The sequence below is a fragment of the Toxorhynchites rutilus genome, chromosome 3, assembly GCF_029784135.1.
Source record: "Toxorhynchites rutilus septentrionalis strain SRP chromosome 3, ASM2978413v1, whole genome shotgun sequence".
In the NCBI taxonomy this organism is placed as follows: Eukaryota; Metazoa; Arthropoda; class Insecta; order Diptera; family Culicidae; genus Toxorhynchites; species Toxorhynchites rutilus.
In genome coordinates, this window is record NC_073746.1 from 119406511 (window position 1) to 119430161 (window position 23651).

Below are 23651 nucleotides of genomic sequence, written 5' to 3' on the forward strand. Positions count from 1 at the left end.
AAAGCCTAAAAGAACGTCGGAACTCTGCCATGATTCTATTTCTTATTGATATCATATCACAACGAGTGGACTCAGAAGAAATATTAGGAAACCTAAATTTTTACGCACCGATTAGGCACTTGAGAAACCCCAACATTTTCTACAAAGATTACCGGAGAACGAATTATGCCAAATATAGTCCTATTAATCGTATGATGAGCCTCTGTAACGAACACAGTGAAATAATTGATGTAACCATATCAAGGTCAATGCTTAAAGACTATCTGAATAGAATAATATATAGTTAATTTTCACTGTAATATTTGGGCAGCATATTTCATCTAGGCTGGTTTGACAAAAAAAAAAATTTTTTTTTTTGATTATGTACCTTGTTAAAATCCTCTTAATCGAAAGAGGATTTTGTAACTTTATGTAACTTGTTAAATTAAACGGATAAATTATCCAGCCAACTCTCTTCAGTTTTTTTTTAGTTTTAGGTAAGTAGCTTTAAGTAGTATTAAGAATGTATCGGTCTACAATTTTGATTGACGACAATAAATAAATAAATAAAATAAAAAAGAGATCAGGAAGGAATGTGTCATATCAGGCTGTAATCAACAAATAGTAAAGTACGTCAGAAGTATCAGATAACGTATTGATGATGATCAATACAATCAATACTACTATCATCCCCTCAGATGCATTAAGCTCAGAACATGAACATGACGAAATGATGGAATATCCTCTTTTTATTCGAACCATGGATGTGAAGAAACCGTTGATATTTTGGGTGGGAAATGAACTCGTAAGAGCAGGGCTATTATCTACCCATCTAAAATCTGTATTCCTATCTCTATATGAATCATGAGTTCAAAGGACATGTCAACAGAATGATTTATAATCAAGTAATAACGCGACGCATGTTGCTATGAATTTGGGATATCAACAGTTTTTGAGGAAAATGTCTTAATTTTAAATAAAACAAATAGTGCTAATCGATATTCTACAGCTCGGAATTGGAACCAGTTTTTGAGTGCTGGTGCTGGAGCTCATGACTCAATTAAGAATTCTTGAAAAAAAAATTTGATAGTTCTCTTCGGCATTTTTATTCCTTACAAAGAAAACTTTCAATTTTTAGTACATGTTGTGGCATCCTGATTTATTACATTAAATGAGCTGAAAAATAACAGAAAATATTCTACTCCCCAACACATGTATATCATTTGAATAAGAGACACATTCAAATGAAAGCATATGCAAGCTTTTCGTATAGTTTGCCAAATACACGGCCCAGACAGAGAAAGATATATTCTCGTTCATGTTCTTCTTTATCCTCTTAGAAAACACTTTCCAACTTCATTTTATAATGAGGTGTAATATTATCACGCTTCAATATAACAGCGCTGACAGCTATATGGATAGCTTGGTCGTGTAAAATAACTTTGCATTCCAGCCGGCTTTGGTTCTCGATCCCCATTGACGTCGTATGGACTTTTTTTTTGGTGTAATCCCACATGAAATGAGAAAAGAAAGAGATGTCTGCTCGCATACATACAAACCATTTTTAAGCTTTTAAAACAGCTCATTATTTGCGCATTTGACTCTTCAGAACACGAAATGGCATCATTTCTGCCAAAGATAAATTTTTTTTTCTGTCAACGCTAGTTTGGGTGTAGTTTAGATGTAGACAGAATGGGATCGTCTTCTACATAGTAGGCGCATTTTTGTACTTAAAACTCACAGTACTTTTTAAGAAAAAAACTAACGATACAATTTACTTCCACGCTAACCGATTTATCTGATAGCAATTTGCAAACTTTTGTATCTTTCATGTTGGATCGAAGGCTCACAGTAGTATACCAAGTGAGCCAATACTACAGAGCCACTAAACTTTTAATCTATTTTGTTTTGTTTGACACAAAACAGAAAATGCTTGTGCGTGGTTTGTGAGCTCTATTCAATACGACACTTTACGTTGTAAACGTTTTATTTTTCCTAAATACAAAACGTTCATCTTCGAATAAAATAAAAAATAGAATACAGAACATCAGACGCCTGTGGTCAGCCTCTGTCTCATTTCAAGTAAACAGTTTTCTGCTGTTTGTGATTGAATAGACAAATGGAAAGGCGGTGCAGTAATTGCACTGTAAAAAGTAAAACGGAAAATATCATTAATTCATAACGATTTTTTTTTATCTTTAAATTCTGAACCCAATAAAATCTGAAGTCTGTAACTACAGATTCTTTGTTTCGAAATAACTGAAAAATTTGTAAGACACAGATTATTTTCTCGATATGGCAATCCTGGTGAACATAGGGACCAATCAGTTCGAGCACAACGTCGGCCATTTTGATTGTTTTTCTAATAGAGCAAGGGAACAAGATGAGTCCAATACAGATCCGAACATAGGTGCCGTGATCAGGATCCTGCTACACGTCAGAGGGTAAATGGATACGACAACCTGGTCATCGTTAGTCGCCATTCTATTTGGCAATTCGCGTTGACGGAATAGAGTTCCATGTTTCGCCGCTGTGAAGCGAACGGAGGATATTTCATGTGCAAGAAGCACAATGTCAATGCACAATGTCTTCTGCCAGTGATGATAAAATCCTGAACGTAAATTGTATCTGATAACATACATATCAAAAGGAAGTTGTCACATCTGATTTTGAGCAGATTATTTACGTATAGGAACATCTAACCTTTTAGAGAGACTGACACAGTTATTAAAAAAAAAAAATGGAACATAACCGGCGTATTCAGCCCATTCGAAAATGAAAAATGGTGCGTGAAATGAGCATGAGTCATAAATGCAACCCAGCCCCTCCAGTCGGTTACGAATCGGATTCAACCGGGGTTGCCAACTATAATTTTCAAAAATCAGGAAGAATGAAAATAAAAATCAGGAACAAATCAGAGTAGCTCATATTGGGATGTCCGGAAGATTCGTGCCGATTTTTGGGAAACAAATGCCTTATTGTTATAGGCATTATAGGCATTTTATTTCATTTTATTTAATTTTTTCATGTCATATCATGGTATATTTATACCGTTCATAGAGTCGTAGAATATTACACATTCTTATGCGGTTCTTAAATCATATAAACTTATACACTGGAGTCGCTTTTTACGCGGGGGATACGTGGCGCGTAAAAAAAACACGCAAAAGAAAATCGCATAAATTCCAAAATCCGCGTAAAAATTTAACAAACAGTGAATTATTAGCTTAAAATGTAACCCATATTCTAACAGTTGATTGACTGATTTTTTTTGCATGCTACAATCATGATTTGTTTATTTTTTATTTATATATGATACAAATTTATTTCGTGAAAAGTCTCATAAATTAGTACATGAAATCTGTTTACACTGGAATCACCTTTTACGCGGTTGATACGTGCTGCGTAAAAAAAATCGCGTAAATTCCGAAATCCGCGTAAATACCCGAAACCGCATAAAAAAGACGCGTAAAAACCGGGTAAAATGCGACTTCAGTGTATATTTTAGATACAAAATCTGCTAAACATCTGTTATTATGTCACCCTTAAAATAAGATTCAGGAGTGAGAGAAAGAAGATCTCGCAACATTATCCTCAATATTCATCCACTCAACTCACTCTTAAGTTGGAATAAACGCGCCTTCAAAATAAAAAAAAAAATTATTGAAAATTTACTTTTTCGTATCGTTACACTTTTTTTTGAAAATAGTGAAAATCTCAATATATAAAAATTGATTTCCGTCTGTCTGTCTGATTCTTATGGACTCGGAAACTACTGAACCGATCGAAATGAAAATTGGTATGTAGGGGTTTTTGGGGCCGGGGAAAGTTTTCACGATAGTTTGAAACCCCTCCCCCCTCTCTAAGAGGGGGCTGCCATATAAATGAAACATAGAAATAAAACACAAATTTCTGCATTACTCGAGAATTAATCAAGCAAAAGAAAGGTTTTAGGGCGCAATAAATGTTTTCACGGTGGTTAGACACTCCACCTCTCTCTAAGGGGGAGCCGCCATACAAATGAATGCAAATGTTTGCATCACTCGAAAACTAATCAAGAAAATGCCAAATTTGGCATGCGAAGGTTTTAGGGATACAAAACGTTTCTATGATGAATCGACACTTCTCCTCCTTCTCTAAGGGGAGAAGAGGGGAGAGGTCTGTCTTTATTCTATCATATTTTCTTTGTCAAACATTTATTCCATGTAAAGAAGAAACATGTTATTTGCAAGTGGTTGAAAAATCTTGAACGAAAATTGTGTCTGAAAATAATCTGATATTATAATGATGAGTTTTGATCGAAGTACTAGGAACTGTAAATTCAACGGAGTCGATTAGAAGATCAATCAATGAAAAGTTCTGCGATTGGACTCATGAACTTGCGCTTAGTAAGAAAACCTGAATGTTTGAAGGTATTGATAACAAAAAACAAATTTTGGGCGTGACGACGTTAGCCGGGTCAGTTATTTAAATAAAACTGTACCTGATAAAAATTTTAAACTATAATGATGAGTTATTGTGGAAATATCAGGAAATGTATAGGCAAATGGTTAAGTAGAAGTCAAGATTACGCGTTTTAAGTAATAGTTTTAAGTAATTATTTCCATCCAAAATATAACCATTGGAAAATTCCTTCGATCGTGCTATCCTGAAAAAGTATCTTTCTTTCACGCCGCCTACGACATTATACCTTTGAAAACGTGAATCACAAGAGTGGCCCCAAGAGCTTTCGCTGTGTTAATTTCGGATAATTTTTATTTTGATAATATTAGAAGTAAAAAATCAAGAAAAATCAGGCAAACTTGAGCGTTTGTCTGGATATCAAGATTCTGAAACATAATGAAGGTTGGTATCTCTGACTACAACCCAGCCCTTCGACATACGAGTTTTCGACAGACGATTCTTTACAAACGGCGCAGAGCCAGTGGACACGATATTCGCTGCCAACTTCGTGACAAAACGAACTCTAGAGTCAGTGAAGGACCGTAACGGACGGCCACATTTGTGGATCTAATGATTCCAATTTCTAGCTATCATACATAAGCAATTCACTAGAGCAGAATATCGGACATTTCTGGACCATCGAAAAGTTTAGGATGTATCGTGGTTCTCACGGGAAGTGATCGAATGCAAAAATTATTTCAAAACCACATTCTCACGCGATACCGAAGGACTACATATCGTCTTTAGGCTTTCAAAACAGATGAGTTTCGACAGGTTAATTGGAGGTTAATTGGAATTACGGTGACTGATTCAGCTGGGAAGGTGTTCTAAGTGGGATGCAGCGTGGCATAAACGGTATAGCGAAGCAATACGGGAGTATTTGGACACTGATTGAGGAGTAGGAGAAGAAGGAGAAGCGTGAAGACCGTCTCGTATGCCGACGAGGCGACGACGAGGTTTTGGTCGTTGTTAGATGGGTTTGTTAAGATGACTAGTTATTATTCCCATAATGACGAACGGTTAAAGGAACACATTATCCGTAATCACCTTCTCAATCTGATCATACAGCGGACATCGGACGACTTCCCACTCCAACGCATTCGGTTCTCTCCATCAAATATTTCTCCCTATTTGCGTTGGTGCGCGCGTATTCTCGAAGTAGTAATGACAATACATTTAAATTGTGCTGGCATAGAAATCTCAATTGGTTACTCAGAAATGATGCAAGTAATATTACGTTGAGACGGAAAGTTCCTCTAGGAACGTTCCGTTGTTGGATGGTGTATTCGGTCATTGCACGACATCTCAACTCACTAGTCCTCATTTCTCCATCCCTGGTCAAGATTAGAATGCAGCGTCTGGTAGCTACTCAACCTGACTACCTATCTGACCGAGCTATCACCAGAGGAATTGGCGGAACGGTGGGCAGAGTTCTATGAAAAACCCCCTCTCTTCTCGAACGTGAAAGGTAACCGCTTCGCCCTCTGTTCGCAGCCGTAACTGGTGCAGCTTTATACGATGTACAGCGCGTGTATCTATTCTCGGACGATTGGGCAATTGGGGCCGATCAGAAAAAAATTGTTTGCGTCGAAAGCGCGTCCCGCGTCCCGCGTCGCTTAAAAGCTACGAAGCGTCGTTGACAGTGAAGCTATACCACATAGTACGAAATGCGTTCAAATGGAAGAAATGGAAGTTTGATTCTTTCCCGATTCTACGGTTGCTCTTTGCTGGGTTCAATCATTGTCCTATATATCAAAGATCCAATAGTAGATAAGAGGATATCGGTGGGATGACAATCAAGGGGGATGAGTATCTAGTAGATCTCATTTCACGAGGGGTCTTGCCGAGGAACTTTGTTGACCCACAACACAGGTCCCATAGTCCGGTAGGTTTGTCATCGAGTGTCTATGTGTCAAAAAGAGGGAATTTTTAAGGTTCTGATCCCCTGTAAGAGTTTATCCTTACCGTGCAAATGATTTTTTTTTCTGATCAGGAGCCGAAAGTATGAATAATGTATTAACTCATTTTCAGTACTCACCATTCCAACCAGAATCGGTTCCGACATCGGACTAGGCAATGAAATTCCGTGAGAATTCTCCGCTCGAACAACAAAATAGTACGTAACACCCGGACTCAGACCCCGCTGTGTGTAGCTGGTATCCAAAATCTTGTTTGCCACTTCAACCCACCCATCGGTGGCATTCCTTCCAAACATCTCCACTATGTATCCCGCCAAACTCGAAGCTCCCACGGCATTGCTCCTAACCCAAGAGATGGTTACGGTACTCTCCGACACATCCGTCACCTGAGGCTTTCCCGGAGGACCCGGAAAGGTGGATGACTCCGGAGCACGATAAAATTTGATGTTAGGATTCGTGGGAGAGTCCAGTTTCAGCACGGCACTCCACGTGGACTTGCCCGTCTTGCTGCTGGCCACACAAGTGTACAGTCCACTGTCATCGTTTTTCAACAAATCCGATATGGTTAACGTGCCCGAATCGGTGATATTAATCCTCGCCGAAGTCAACACCGGCATTCCGTCTCGATACCACGAAATAACTGGAGTTGGTGAACCGGATGCTCGGCACGGCAGAGTAGCAACGGATTTCACCGGTAGCGTCTGATTTATCGGTCCTTGGAGAATCAACGGAGGCGGTCGATCGTCCTGCAGGTTCACACTGAGTACCACCCGAGTACTAACACTTCCCACACTGTTCACGGCACTGCAAACTATCACCCGTCCATTGTCGATTCGATCAATTTTGGACACCGAAAGCACACTAACGCCATCGGCGTTCTCCGTCACTTCGACATTCCCATGACGGGACCCGGGAAACAGCAGAGTACGATTCCCTTCCAGTGACCAGAAGAGAGTGGGATGCGGATGACCAGTGGCTTGGCACTCGAAGAGTGCCTCTCGACCTAGGTCGGCTATCTGATTCTTCGGTCGGACGATAAAATTCGGAGGAGCTGTGAATAGGAAACGTTGTCAACAGTTAGTTCACCCTGCTGAGAGGGGTTTTTCGGGGATCACTTACAGTGAACGAGCAAATTTCCAGAAGCAGTGATAGAACCCACGGCATTGTCTGCTTCGCAGCTATATTCGCCCATGTCCTCGACGGTAATATCGTCGATGCGTAAGCTTCGGTCCTCCAGGACGTGTACTCTACCTGTGGATGATTTCCAAGACGCATTCAATTATTTTAAGTATTTTTATTTTTTAAAACTTTTTGGGTCTTATTGTATGCATTCAACCACCGGAGCGGTTGGAATAGTGAGACTGTCACCACATGCAGAAAATACATATGCACTGCATCGCCACGGGACATATGGCATTAATAAAATAATGCTAATAACACTAGTGATAACGTCGCATGAATGAGGTTGAAGTTCATACCTAACGGCATATTGCCACCGGATGCCGAGCGTCTCCACAGGACGTCCGGTACTGGTTCGCCACCGACGCGGCACTGGAACACAACAGAGCTGCCGGCCACCGCCGTTTGGTTCTGGGGGCCTCGTATCAGGAACGGTTTCACTGTTGGAATGCGGAATCCAGAGAAGCGGAGGAAAACAAAACAATGATTATGATATGCCGGAGGGGGGAGCCACTCAACAAACGGCTGGATGCTGGCTGGCCGCTGATTAGACAGCAGACAGTCCGGAGCACACTCGCTCACACACTCACCATGGACCCGAAGGAATGCTACCGTAGATTCTCGAATGCCAACGATGTTTTTCGCCACGCACTGGTACCGGCCGTCGTCGGACTGACGGGCGTCCTGGATCGCCAGATTGCCACCGTCTACGATGCGGATTCTGTAAAGCAAATTGAGCATGTTCACTTCTGGGTTCTGACCGGTGCTATCGGAGCATCTGTACACGTATGAGATTATGTTGGTTTCAATTGAAATAATTCCCACAGAGAAGAAAATTCATCATCCCGGTTTGTTTATTTTGCGTAAATTGAAATCTTCAAAGCTAAATACCAATCATTGTTCCTAAAGCATGTGAAATTATTTGAAGCTTGAAAATTAGAATAACATAATTTGTGTGTTTTCAGTTTAAATTGAAATACTGGAAGATATTGACGTATTCCATGCCAAACCGACTGGTCTTTGATAACATCATTTCAGATTGCAGTGAAACTTCGTGAGTGTAAAGACATTGGTCATTTGATCGGTATTAAGTCAGAGGGGATCAAGTAGCAAAATAAAAAATTTCGAGTTATTGATTGCATTAGATTGTAAGCTAAATACTACATTAATTAGATTTTGATTCACGCGTACAGCAGGAATAACGTATCGAAATTGTTTTGAATGATCAATTAAATCCCCTTATAGCACCGAACTTCAACTTCGTTTTTCTCGAAATCATAAAAATGTCACATGGTCATGGTTTCGAACTTTTATAACTCGAGCATTTCTTAATAGATCGCAAAGATGTTTTCATCAATTGATAGGAAATATTTCTATCACAATGAATAACATTTTATTTTTCAAGAGATACACAATCAAATATTTGTGAAATGACAAGCATTGTCCAAACGCACTATGTGCCTCGTTTTGATTGGTCCAATTTGTGCTCCTTAAATGGTTCCGACCAAAAGGAGCCCAACACTCTCTTCGGTTATGTCCCCGATATTACCAACCCGCCTTTTTTCTTATTTTCTCACATTTTCTCACAAAAACCGGGAGCAAATTGATCACGAAAATGTAAATATTTCCGAATTTTTTTGTTTAAATTAAACCCAATTATTTTTAAAAACAGTTCGCAAAACGTTGTAAAATGTTTTGTTGAACAATTTCTTTAAACGATAGTTTGGAAAATTTATAGCGAAAAATTTTGAAACGTTCCTTTGGGGTGAATTTGATCAATTTTTTCTATTTTGAAATCCGTTGCTTCCTATCATAACCGTCCGAGTTATCCTAATGTGGCCATAAATCTTTGAAATGTTCACCAATGATCTACTGTTGACAAACCATGAAGTTCGATATGTCGCATGATGGGGTTTGGTTCTGGTCATAAAGTTGTTATTTCCCTTAGAAACCTGTTCCGGAATATATCCGGGTTACGTCAATGAGGTCATATAGGCTTGAATTCATCACAAATAAGCTAGTTTTGAAAAATCATGAAGTTTGATACTCCAACTGAAGGATTTTGTGTTGTTTTGGATTCTGGATTCCATTGTATTTGTTCCCGTCATATCTCCGGAACCGTGGACCGATTCCGATAAAACTTTAAAGGGTTCTCAAATGAAACAAAATGGGGTTTCAAGTGAAACTTGTCCAATTCGATTCACCGGTTTCCGAGAAGACTAAGCTGCAACATTTGTTGCCTGGTTAAGAAAAAAAAGTTCTCTTTTATGATGCTTTAACGTAAAATTGATTTTTCTCACTTATTTTAACAGTAATTGTAACTATCTGAGTACCATTTAAACTGGTAAGCAATCAGCTGAGTGTGAATTAATAATTTTGGCGTCTAATGATATTGTTTTGATGTGTTTCTTTATCATGCTTAAAAATGGAAACGAAAATACGGTTCAGAAAACGATTTGATGAGAACCACACCCAAAATTGATTTTTAACTCATGTGTTACAGGCGAATGAACTGCAAAGTTTAAAGCCTCCTAAAAACAAAGAATAGATTAGCTCATGTTTTGTCAGCCCGATTTATTACATTAAATGACACATAACATAAAAGAAAATGTTATGACTCTCAAATACTGGTAAGCATTTGTATAATATATATGGTACAGCAATATAAGATTAATACGAGCGAGCGAAACAAAAGACAAATAAGCTTTCCGCATACTTTGCCACATGTACTGCCCAGACCGAGATAGATATTGTTCTCCTTCATGCGCTCCTTTATCACTATTAGAAACGAACGAACGTTGGGGGACACATGCCATTATTTGCCTATTTGACGCTTCAAGGCACGAAATGGCATGTTTCCTGTCGAAAATGAAATGCTTTCTGAGCATGAAATGTAGAAAATTGTATATGTTTCTTTAATGAAAATTCTAAAAAATTAGAAAAAATTCAATTGATTTTTGTTTTGAAAATTAATATTCATTTTCTTTAAATCATTTTAAATTTAGAAAAAAAATATGAATAGCCATGCAATTGCAATTGTCAAGAAAACGTCCGTACATCGGAAAAAGGTTACCGTTACACTGTTACAGGGAAAGAGTTTCACTATCAACATATTTTTCGTGTTTTTTAAATTTTAAATTTGAGCTCGAAGGTCGATTTTTTTGAACTTTTTTTTTACTTTACTCAAATTTTGCAGAAATTTGCATTATCGGTTCTCTTTTTACTTTGAGAAGGGTCTAAGCAAAGATTGCTTAGAAAATTTCAATGAAACATAAATCAGAATCGGTTGGTCTGATTGATGTGTCTTCCGCAATGTTTGTTGTTATTATTGGGGCTATATGGAGAAAATATTCACAGTTGAAAAAATGTTTACTTTTATTTTATTTCGAAGTTTATTGTACAGTTTATTGCACAGTGAGCCAAAATGGAGAAATAATGGATAAAAAAGTTATAATTTTTGTTGGTTTTTTTAAATTGTTCAAATGTTTTTTATAATTATTTTTAGACCTGATTTTTAAAAGTATAGTCATCCGTGGACAAATTGCTCACCGGTGTGAAATTTATCAAACATATTACTGAAGACGAACATAAATTTTCAGAGGTATTATGCATTTGTATTCTAAACTTTTTCTCATCTAAGATGTTCAACAATCATCTGAAGGTTCTTTTTGTCAATGGTTCTCAAGGAATCATTTATTAAATTGCATGAAAATTAATATTTTTTCTGAATAGAATTTTCGTTTCTATTTTGAACTATGGTAAAGAAACACATTTCCAACTAATTAAAACAATATTTATAGACGTTAAACATATTAATTCACTCCTGGTCGATACTTTATGAGTTGAAATAATATTCAAATACTTGTAAATACTATTTGAAGAAGTGAAAAAAAACTATTTTACAAAAAAAGCACCATGGAATATCAGAGCCAAATCCCATCATGCGACATATCGAACATCTTGGTTTGTTAAAACTAACTCATTGGTGACCCGAATGATCTCCGGATGACCTGCATATCGAGTTATGGAAAGGCATGACCACACCTTTGAATGGATTAAATCAGCTTTTGTATCTTCAAATTATCATTTAAATGTCCGTAGGTGAAGAAACCAATGATTTTCTATAAATGTTTGTGCATATGACACTAGAAAATCATGAAAAACATAGATTGATTAATTTCACTACGAAGCAATGTTTTAAAATTTTCCGCAAAAAAAAAGTCAAATTAACGTTTAATAATTTTTTGAACAAAACTTTCCATAACGCCTTAGCACCAATACTGTTTTTAAAAATAATTGGGTATGAATTAACCAAAAAAATGGATTCCTTATAAGGATCGTCTGAATTCCGTGTCCTAGATGAACAGAATGAATCGTTTGTTCCAGGCTGAAAAACCTGAATTCACGCTGCTATATGATGAGCTTAAAGATTTTTATTTGATCATTCTCACTAATATCTACGAGGAATCTTACGTTGTTTCAGTGTCCAATGCTTTTGATTTTTAAGATCCTTTGAAAAGCGGCAAGAATTTTTAGGTTGGAATAGCAGCAGAAGAAACTATCATAACAATGGACAGCGAAAGGCAGATCATTTTTAAGGATATTTATCGTAGTTTTTATTTTCGTGGAGATGATCATGTAAATTAGAAAAAGATTCGATTTTGATGATCCGACAGTCATGACTTAGGCAATGTTAAATCCCAGAGGGTTTTCCAATTTGACAAGCATTAACGTTGGGTTGGAAGCGTTTCTAGGATTCTACAATGAAAATATATAAGATCTGGAGAATTAATTCTGTCCCCTAAAAATAAAATTACTCCGTAAGGAAATCACAGTTTCAAAAAACGAGCATATGCAGGATTGGTGGACAAAAAATGGATGTCTAAAAAAATGAACGGTTCGCTCGTATTTTCGGCGCTTCGATGTCTTGGTTGTAACGTTCTCACTATGCCTCACTCCTCGGAAACTGTCGAGTGATTTTTTTTCTAAATATAATCAGAACAAAAATAAGCTTCGAAATTGGCACAGTAACAATACGATGAACGCTATTTTGAGATCAAAAGATTGATTAACATCATGGCGGCAGTTCGAAAATTTTGATTAATGATGGTATGCAATCTAGATTCAGAGAAACTATGTATAAACATCATGAAATACACGAATGACTTGCAAATGTGGATGTGGTATTTGTAGTAAATAAATGAGTTTTTTTAATAATACTTTTTTCTCTATAACAAATATTTGCGAAGGTACAGATTGTTGGAAAAAAAAAGTACAGATTAAAATGTGGCAACACTGGCTGCAACATTCAAAACAATTCAAACATCAAAAGATTATTTTTTTGAACAATAAGTAAAGATAATATGATTTGTTATAATGTTTATTTTTTTCACAACCTGATACAAAAAAAATAACCACACCACTTTGGTGCATTCGAAAATTATCTACTCTTTTTGAAAAATTTACTTCTAGGTCCAAAATTCACAAAAAAAAACATTCGAAAGCCACCTTTTGGAATTTTCGAAAATTTTCAGTACCAACCGTTTCTGAGTTTCTGAGTTTTTTTTTGGAAATTTTCAAACAATGTTTGCTTGCGTTCTTCTCAAAAGTAAGGCTAGAGCTAAAACATAGAACCGATTAGGCAAATTGTCCTTTTAGGTCATAAAGAGTGCGTCTTTTTTGAGTCGAACCAAAAAATACAATAATCAAATTAATGAAACAAAATCGTCATTTGCGGTGGAACAGTTCTGTAAATGTTCTGTAAACTTTTTTCTATTTAGAAACACGTCAAGAACATGTCAAACGTGAGAATTTACATACAAAATAGTTACAAGTAAAATATCATTCTCAGGAGTGTCTATACAAAAAGGCCATATATTCTAGAAATTATAAAAGATAGAAAGTTGGTGTGTTCGACAAAAGTTCATATTTCAATAAGATCTAAAACTTTGTCGAATACGCTACATCGCTATCTTGACTTCATACAAAATTAGGATTAGTTGGATTTTATTTTTAGAGAAAACATGAAAAGTTGTTGGTAGAAAAATCTTCCAATGTTGTTGGTTCTCTGTATGACTCGTTGGTAATTGCATAGGTCATTCATACACTTTTTTGAGTATTAAAAAAAATAGTTTTTGAGAAAAATTAATGCCAATTTTCATAATTTTATTTTCAGAGTTCTTACATTTCTTACATGACATTCCTTAACCAAAATTTTATAGGTATTATAGTTTTTGAGTTAGAATTTTTTGTGAAAACATATCAAAATAACTTTGGCCCTTTTCATGAAGTAGTCTTAAATAACCAATATCTCACTCACAACGTTTCACTGCAATCTGAGATGGCAATGCCAACTCCGAACACGAGTTGGCATAAAATTTGTCTATTTTGAAGCATACTATGGCTGTATCTGGTGAAGTATTCTGACACTTTGATAGAAGAAAATGAACAGAAACAAATAGCATGATAAATGAATATTCAAGCAAAGTTGTAAGGTACAAGCTCATAATAACCGAGAATTGAGGACACAAAACTCCAGCTGTCAAAGTGTTAATAATTGATAACAACATGAAATAGATCGCCATTGAATGACTGAGCGATATGATCAAATAAACGAACAACTCTATTCAATTGTTAATTACCTATGATCTAACTCACCGTTTAGAATTGCTCAAATCCATGGTTTGACCATTTTTGCGCCATAAAATCACCGGCTCCGGATATCCTTTGGGTGGCCCACACTCCAGCAGCGCTGTCTCTCCCTGCGCCACCCGCGTGTTTTGAGGCTCCAGCCGGAACTCCTCACGCAGCACTGCAAATACACAGAAGACACAAACAAAAAAGGGATTACTATATAACGCCAAACTTCCACATCCGATAAATGCTATTTCCGGCCCCGGGGGTTTGCCATTTGCCATCTCCCCACTTCGTCGTGGTCCACTATCGGGCGGGAAATCCTTCCCAATATCGCATGTTATTGGATTTAGATAAATTATGCCTGGCAATAATTCAGGCCGTTGCAGGCTTTCATTTTTCGGAGCACGCACGCACGTTTTGTAAGCACCAATATTTCATCGTGTCATGACTATAAATGTTCGATCCCATTGCAGCCACACGATTTCCAGCAGCGGAAGCACCGCCATCACCGCCATACGGCGGGAAATACCTTCTAAGCCGGTGTTTTACACGATACCCGGGGAAGTCGGGTTGTCTAACACACTTTCCCGAAACTGGAAGATTGGAAGCGATTTCTTTCCTTTCCCACTGCGCGCAAATTTCCGGTCGTTTCGCAAGAAAAAAAAACCGACGAAAAAGGTCAACACTGCAAAGTGTTCCATGTTGACCCGGAAACTTCGGTTTCGATTTCAATCAAAGAAAAATCCGCCTCCCATCTTCGTGTGGGGCTATTTGTCAAATCCTCCCAACTTTGAGACGTGCACAGTGGGATTTTCGACTGTGCTCATCCCATGGAAGCTTCCAGAAATGGTACCAAGTTGAGACAACGTTCCCACTATTCCGCAGTCCTTCCCGAGCGTACGTGGATAAACATCACGGTCGCTATACAGTTACTGGTTGAATTTGCCAACACGAAACAAGCTTAACCTAACCTGCCAAGAAGAATAGCAACCGCATGGGACACTCCCCGGGCGACTGGCATTGCTACTGCTGCTGCTGCTGCCGCCACATGCACGCGTCAGTTTGAAACATCACTTGGTGGAAGAAGACATGGCCCACGACGGAACGTGCCGCAGAGAACAATCCTATTTGGAATCGAAGTCAATTGACATGTATCTGTCGATCATTATTACCCTGAAATATGGCACAACATACCATCCATCGGTCTCCTTCTTTTTTGTTTTCCATTCTGGTTCAGAGGAGTCGGGGGAACTCTCCCCGGGGGTAGGCTGAGCGTAATCGATCCATCGGTGGGGAATTGGGCGTATAAACGACAGAAACAAAAAAACAACGGCAGCACATACTTCCTCCACAGGACATTAAAAATTAAGTTCTGCCAGATGTTACATCATCGTGCTGCCTGCTTGTGTCCGGTGATATTGACATGATCCCGAGCAGCTGGTGCGAGAGTGTCATGCTCATGCTGTTGGCAAAAGGGATTGCAGGCTCGATAATAACGGTCCTTAATGTCGGAATGGATGGGAATTCGTTCCGGATCAAATGGGGGACAGTGGAGAAAATACTTTTTTTTTATTCATAAAACGAACTCATGTTTTTCAAATTATGTCAAAAATTAAATTGTGTTCATTTCGTGTGTATTCGCCGTCACTTGTACCTAGACGCATTCCAACGTGACGTGACAGCGTTTCGACTCACGGCAAACTCTTTTTTTCGCGGTTTCATGCATGAATCAGATGATTTACGATGTTATAGTAAGATTGAGGAAATTGTGTAACGGGTGTTTGAATAGAGACGCTACAAATGTAGAAACGACGGCATATTTTTTCCCGCTCTCTTGACATTTCTCTTCAGTAAGGTTTGGTAATTTCGGACACTTTTCTTTCAGTGTAGGTTATTTTTGCAAAAATGTTCATGCACCATAATGGACTATGAAACTTATGTTCTCGAAGACTTCAATCAGCTTCCGGGTCTCTCTTTTTATACTGCAATGCGATGGAATGCCGTAGCCAAGTGTTTCGGAACAAAAAGCAGTCTAAATTCCCCAAAAAGTTCTTGGTTTGGCAGGCCATATGCAGTTGTGGCCGAAAATCCAAATCTTTCGACTCTACCGGTACTATCAACAAAGATGTCTACGAGAAGGAATGTCTCCAGAAGCGGTTGCTACCATTCATAAGAAGCCACGACTCTCCAGCGTTGTTTTGGCCAGATTTGGCCACTTATCACTATGCAAAATCCATCCTGGAATGGTATAATGCACATGAGGTAAAATATGTACCAAAAACAGCAAATCCACCGAACTGCCCAGAACTTCGCCCAGTGAAAACTATTGGAAACAAAGAAGAAAGCGAATGGCATTAATGATTTCAAGAGGAGATGGAAAAGCGCCGCCGCCAGCATATCTGAGGATACTGTACGGAACCTAATGGCAGATGTTCCCAAGAAAGTTCGTGAATTTTACAGACAACGTAATTAACATCGAGGTAAGCTTTCTTTGTTTTAGATATAAGTCTATTTTACTAAATAAACAATCGGTTTACGTGAATTTTTGTTTTACTGGCATCATCTTGGTATCCTAAATTGACCGTGGACAGTCTATGGTGGAAAGATATACGATTCAACAACGAGTCGAGATTATTAAAATTTACTACCGAAATTCGGAGTCAATGGCCTGAATTTGATGAGCGCTACGTCCAATTTATGGTCGTCATAATCGTCCTGCCAGATCAACAATTGAGCGTCTAGTGGAAAAATTTGAATCCACAGGCACGTCACACATCACAAAAAGTTCCCGTGCCAGTGGGACAAAGAAGTGTCCGTAGTGTCGAGAATATTGCTGCCGCTAGCGCATCAATTGAGGAATACCCAAATCAGTCTCTCACATGTCGTTCTCAAGCGTTGGGCATATCTGTGACATCGTTGTGGCGGATTTTGCGAAAAGATCTTGGCCTACATCCTTACAAGATCAAATTGACGCAAGAACTGAAGCCGCTTGACCACCAGAAGGGTTGTATGTTCGTGAATTAGGCTGAGCAACAACTTAAAAATGATCCGGATTTTCATCGAAAAATCATCTTCAGCGATGAGGCTCATCTCTGGCTGAATGGCTTCGTAAATGAGCAAAATATGCGTTATTGGTCAGGCAGCAATTCACATGAATTCCATGAGCCCCCATTGCATCCCGAAAGAAATACAGTTTGGACCGGTTTATGGTCCGGCGGCGTCATTGGGCCGCACTTCTTCCATGATGATCAAGACCGGCACGTTACTGTGAATGGGAATCGCTACCGCTCAATGATAACCGAATATTTTTGGCCCGAATTGGATGATATGGACTTGGACAATATCTGGTTTCAACATAAGGCGCCACAAATCACACAGCGAATTTAACAATCGATTTATTGAAACGATGAACTTCGTACGAATATAGAACGTGACATTGCAGTATTATCGGCCGATTTATGCTTGAAACCCGTCGAAAATTGGGTTCAGCGTATGGATTTCTGCAAGCGTGCCCGTGGTGGCCATGCAAAAGAAATCGAGTTCCATACATAATGGCATCAAATGTACTCTCACATAAATAAAGAATTTCATTGATACCCAAAACCGTTTTTGTTTTATTTAAAAAAAACTTTTGTAGCGCTGTTATTGAAAAACCCGATACAACAATCATCAGTTGAAGAATATTTTATAATTAATGTCTCTTGGGGTCAGTCAAAAACTTTTGTGACGGTTTGTGTTGCGGTTTCCGACTGTTGGATATAAATGTTATATTTTCTGTTTCTCTTCAAAACATTCAAATTCAAATGAGCTTTGTTCTGTGATTTACCAACAATAGTTGAACGTAGATTCCAGTGTATTCATTCAGAAAAAAAAAACTTTCAGGAACCTAGCACACGCTCTGAGTGAAAAACAGGATTCACAGAGTTGTCATGTCACAAAATAATTAAACAAAACGTTACAAATTAAATACAATTTTTATTGTACAAAAAATGGACACATAAAGATGGGATGTATGATGTATCAAATCCTTTTTTTCAAATATTTTACGAACAAACTTTTAATTTGGTGTGTGTAAAACAATTTTCTCTTCGTCTTTGAAGATCAATTGTTCAATAAATAATAATGACATCCCAAAACGAGAGGCAGTTTTAAACACTTTTTTGAAAACGGTGTCAAAAACATTGAGAATTTTTTTTTCGTCAATGTGACTAATTATTCTTATACAGAATTTATTGGAGGTTTCAAAACTACCTTTCGATTTGCGATGCGAACATTATTTCTCGAACAATTAATCATGAAAGACGAGGGAGAAATTGTCACTCGAACAACAATATCTCTGTATTGAAAGGTCCTACAGGAACGTTATTGGAATTGTTCGTGAAGTATTCCAAAACCTAAGAGTTTGAGCTTTAAAATGATGTACATCCCATCTTCCTGCGGTCATTCTATATACAAAGAAATGTATTTTATTTGCAATGAAAAAATTGGCAATTACTCGGAAAACCCAATAAAAACATATATAAGGGAAAAGCGGTTAAAATGAACACCCTAAGGAATATGCCCATTTACTGCGTCGACATACTGCTACAATTTCCGTTCTTCGAAAAATTTCATAGCTTAACTAACTGTTGTTCAAGATATCAAACGATGTTTATTATAAATAATAAAAATAGTACATTTTTCATTAAAAGAAAATAAGATGTGAAATCGAGCATTTTTTTATCGTGCGGTTAAAATGATCACATGGTGGTGGTAAAATGAACAACTACACATATCATGCTAAACGGGATAGATTTATGCGTTGTTCGAATGTAATATCGAATGCGAATTAATCACTGAAACCAAACAAAATATCTGTTAACCTCCCATTGAATATTTGAACAGATGTCCAAACTGATGATTTGTCGAAGATATCAGGTCGAATAATTTGAATTTCACGGGAAATTCCTTAAATACGATGCGCACAAAATTACATCAAAATGGCTACCGTGAGAGAAATTTCTGTTTTATTTATTATTTTTTACATTTGACAGTTTCATGCATAACAGGGTGTCTTAAACAGCATCAAATGTTCAAAGAATAGGATAATGAAGAAGTATTAATTTGTTTATAGTTAAACTATCGAAGTTTGAGTACTGGCTGATTTTACCAACCCTGTTCATTTTAACCTCATTTCCCCTACTAATTTTTATGTCAGCTTTATTACCATGGATACTTCTCACTCTCCTCTGAGATTTCCCTTTCTTCTTTCAATGATCCAACCAATAATTATTTACACTCTGAGAGGGAAATGGAGTTTGGAGGTTGTTGAAAAATTTAGCATTAGTTTTGAGACAAACGTGATAAAAGAAAGGTATTTTTACTCATTTGAAATAACAGAAAGGAAATTAGTTGTTCATTTAAGAGCAACACCGGGATAAAACTTCAGGATCTATATGATAACTTGTATTTTTCATTCATCCTCTCACCGGGATTTTGGAGCTCAATCGAGTGTCTAGAATTAAGTACATGTTGGAAATGGCTAAAAATAATACTTCGGCAGACCAGATGATCTGGTTGTAAAGCTTTTCCTTATCATTTATCAATTTAATTGAAGCACGAATATATTTTCTGGTGACGAACCCGGCAAAAGTGTTGCTCTCGAAAACGTCACGAATGAATCATGAAGTTCGAGATGTTGCATGATGGGATTTGGTTATGGTCATGAAGTGATCACTTACCTCGGAAATCTGAACCGGAACATATCCAAGTTACGTCAATGAGGTCACATAGGTTTGTATTCATCACTAACAAGCTAGTTTTGGAAAATAATGAAGTTTGACATCCCAAATGGTGGATTTTGTGTAGTTTTGGGTTCTGGATTCTATGTCCTTTGAACTTGGTGTTGTATCTCCGGGTCCCGTGGACTGAATCCGGTAAGTTTTCGAAGGGCTTCAAATGAAATCTGTTGCGACCTTTTCGGTTCAGCCATTTCTAGAAAACTGAGCTGCAACATTGGTCACTTGGTTAAGATGAGAAGTTGTCTTCCATGGTGATTTTTTTGTAAAATAGATGTTTCTCGGCTGTTTTAATAGTAATTATATAGTTATAACTGGTTACTGTTTTTACTCGTGAATAGTCAACTGAGTGTGAATTTATATGTCTTGCATCTATTAATATCGTTTTTATTTGTTGAAAATATATTTAAAATATTACCGAAGAACGAATTATGCCAAATATAGTCATATTAATCGTATGATGAGCCTCTGTAACGAACACAGTGAAATAATTGATATAACCATGTCGAGGTCAATGCTCAAAGACTATTTGAATAGAATAAGATATAGTTAAATTTCACTGTAATATTTGGGCACCATATTTAGTCTACGCTGGTTTGACGAAATAAATAAATAAATAAGTAAAAAAAAATAATTATGTAACTTGTTAAAATCGTCTTTTGAATTAAACGGATAAATTATACAGCCAGCTCTCTTTATTTTTTTTTGGTTTTAAGTAAGTAGTTTTAAATAGTATTAAGAATGTATTGGTCTACAATTTTGATTGACGACAATAAAAATCTAAAAATCTAAAATTAAAATATGTTTGTTTATCATGCTTGGAATGGAAATGGAAACGAAAATGCTGTTCAGGAAAATATATTTTTTATGCATTTAAATTAGCGATTCGATAAGTATCACTAATGAAAAAAACCTACAAATGATTATTGAATGTGTCTTATGAAAATGTTTTTAAATGAAATAAAATAATACCATCAAAAATTTCAAAATGTTTTTATTAGTACCTTGGATGAATTTCACCCCGGATGACAGTACGTATTTTTTCTTCTTCATGGTCCTTTCTATATTCCCCAAATTGAATTCGTTTCGAATTTACATGTCGGCAAAAAAAAAACAAACGTAAATGGTTTCTTCGGAAGCTGTTTAAACTGTCACATTCTCCGTGGCAATTAGGAAGCTTGTTTGCATTTACTTTTAATAAATAAATATGTAAGGCTCCTTTAAACTTATGTAACTGAGCCTGTAAAAATAAATTAATTTAAAAAAAAAAAAGAATTATTAATTTGATGGTAGGTGTTAAATGGAAGAAAACTAATTACATTTAAAATGTTCGCCGATTTGAGAGAAAGAACATCCGTTTTCACCCACAGGGAAAGATATTTGAGAATCGTTTAATTGAGTAAGAACAATAAGTGTTTTGTCTTGTCTCGCGTCGCGTCTTATAAGTGTCAAAATTCAACTGAGCTGAAGAGCAGTTCAAAACGATCAGCTCACTTGTATAAGATGAACAGCTCTGAGACGCTCACCATAATGAGCTGATTTGCCCATCTCTAAATCAGAGACGAAAAAGCATTCTGGTTGAACCTCAAAGAGAGAAATTTTCCCACATCTCTTTCTCTCTGAAAAAGATTTTTTGGAGAAAAAAAAGAGACGAAAATTTTAATATTGCACAACTCATCGAAAACTAGATTACTTATTACTTATTTCGCAGTTGAGCAAGAATTTCGATCTCTGCATGTAAATACATAAAATAGCTGCATTAGAAAACCTCTTTTCTGTCTTTTTTTTCGTATCAAATGATGCGTTTTGTTGTATGGGAACACATGTAAACACATTTTCAAAATATTGTTTTTATTTAAAATGGACATTCAACAGGTTTTCTTCAAATGGTGAAAAAATCATTGTGTGTAATAGTAATTTCATATATTATTTCTGAACTTTTTTTTTTTTAAATATATCGAACAATTTTCGGCAATAGCGAATGAAAATCAGAACTACAGTGGAACCTCGATTAACCGTTTTTCCGCGGATAATCGGGGTTCTACTGTACTTGTTTGAAGCATTAACATGAAGCAATTGTTTTCATCAATCTTTCTACAATTTAGAATTACTTCCGGACGTGTTTATCTGATAGATAACACTTGCTCCTGTGGAATTCAGTACATTGATATTTAGATGTCGACACCATATCTTTGTTTTCCATAACACTATGCTTCCTAGGTCTTTAAACAGGATTCTTTTTACGCGATTTTCTTGAAATTTCAGACTGCCTAATTGACACCTCATTAGGAAGAGAAATACTGCGATTGTGGCTTTGATGGGACAATATTTTTCTACATGTTGTTTAAAATTACAGGATCTGTTTGTTTTTTTTTTCGCGCGAACGCATCGATCGCGTAAAAGTATAACTCAGTGTACATTACTAACGCATTATGTGTAAGAAATCATACTCTGTGGATTGCCCAATAGAGTACCAGTGAAAACGGTCATCTCTAACGGGACTTCCTGCAAAATGATTTTTTTTTTATATGTATTATAGTGATTTTCAACTCATTTGGCTGGTTCGAAATATTTTCTAAAATCATTTGAAAGCAGGGTTTTCAAAAAAAAAAAAAGAAAATCGGTGCCAAATGTCTTCAATGTCTTTAAATGAAATGTCGTTAGCGAAAAAGCGTTAGTATTTAGATTTCCGATAGTTTTCGGTAGTTTCAATTGTTATAACTAATTTAATGTAACTATAACATTAAAAAACACAATTGCTTCTCTTCGTTCATCGCAGTTCAGTGTACAGAAAATAGTAATTATATGAGCAGCATTTCAATGGTTTGTTATATCCATCTAAGTAATAAGACACTATCATGAAAGGCATGTTTGGACTCTACAAAGAATGTAATTCAAATGTAGATTTAGCTTATAGCTCATAATACTGATAATTGTTGATTTTCGATCGATGTATAAAGCTGTATGGAACTACGTCTATTATGCGGACAAACAGTGATTTTTCGAAAACATTTTATCAGAATTGCTCAAATGTTTTCCAACGAAAAATGTTTGTTTGCATGTTGAGCAAAGTGCTACATTGCGTAGAATGTATAACGGCGAAGAAGTCGAATTTGTTCATTTTGTCGCTTACGTCTCCTATACGAACATGGGCAGTGGAAAAAATGGGAAAAAAATATTTTTCGAACTACCCTAAAATGGAAATGGGCACCCTAATAAAACAACTGACAAATTGGGTCTAATATTTTGCGATAAAGAAAAAATTCACAATTTTTCACAAAAATCTGAGAACCACTATATCGGTTTGGCATGGGATTACTGATATAATAAATTTGTTATATGTGGCGTTAGTCGACGTGAGAAAGAACTGATCCACAAATGCCCATAGACACACATTTAACAATGTTTTACTAATGTACGAAGTTAGCATCAAATAAGGATACACACTGGGGTGACAATAAATGCATGGAAAAAATGTCATCATCGAATTAAAAAAAAAACCGAACATGTAAATTTTGTTTATTTACGCAAAAAATGACCCATGCAAAATTTCAGCTCAGTCGGACATGATTTAGGGGAGCCTTAAAGCACTCAAAGTTTTGATTTTTTGATCCTCGAAAATCTTCCAAGCGGAGGAGTTTTTGGAAATTCAGAAAATCGATTTTTTTTATGCCAAACTACTTAAAAATACATTAAAACATCGAGATCTGGTGTTATC

The 23651-nt window shown here is 36.7% G+C and overlaps 1 protein-coding gene across 2 annotated transcripts in view; it reads right to left on the minus strand.

The window, feature by feature from the left end:
• The window catches only part of LOC129776084 (roundabout homolog 2-like), a 256454-nt gene that overhangs the window by 6465 nt on the left and 226338 nt on the right, over positions 1 to 23651 (minus strand). For both annotated transcript variants that reach the window (XM_055781484.1, XM_055781483.1), the window contains exons 5-9: positions 14178 to 14331; positions 8111 to 8241; positions 7820 to 7960; positions 7461 to 7592; positions 6461 to 7392 (exon numbers count right to left, since the gene is read on the minus strand). In XM_055781484.1, coding sequence (XP_055637459.1) covers positions 6461 to 7392; positions 7461 to 7592; positions 7820 to 7960; positions 8111 to 8241; positions 14178 to 14331 — 1490 coding nt within the window. The remainder of the gene's footprint in view (positions 1 to 6460; positions 7393 to 7460; positions 7593 to 7819; positions 7961 to 8110; positions 8242 to 14177; positions 14332 to 23651) is intronic.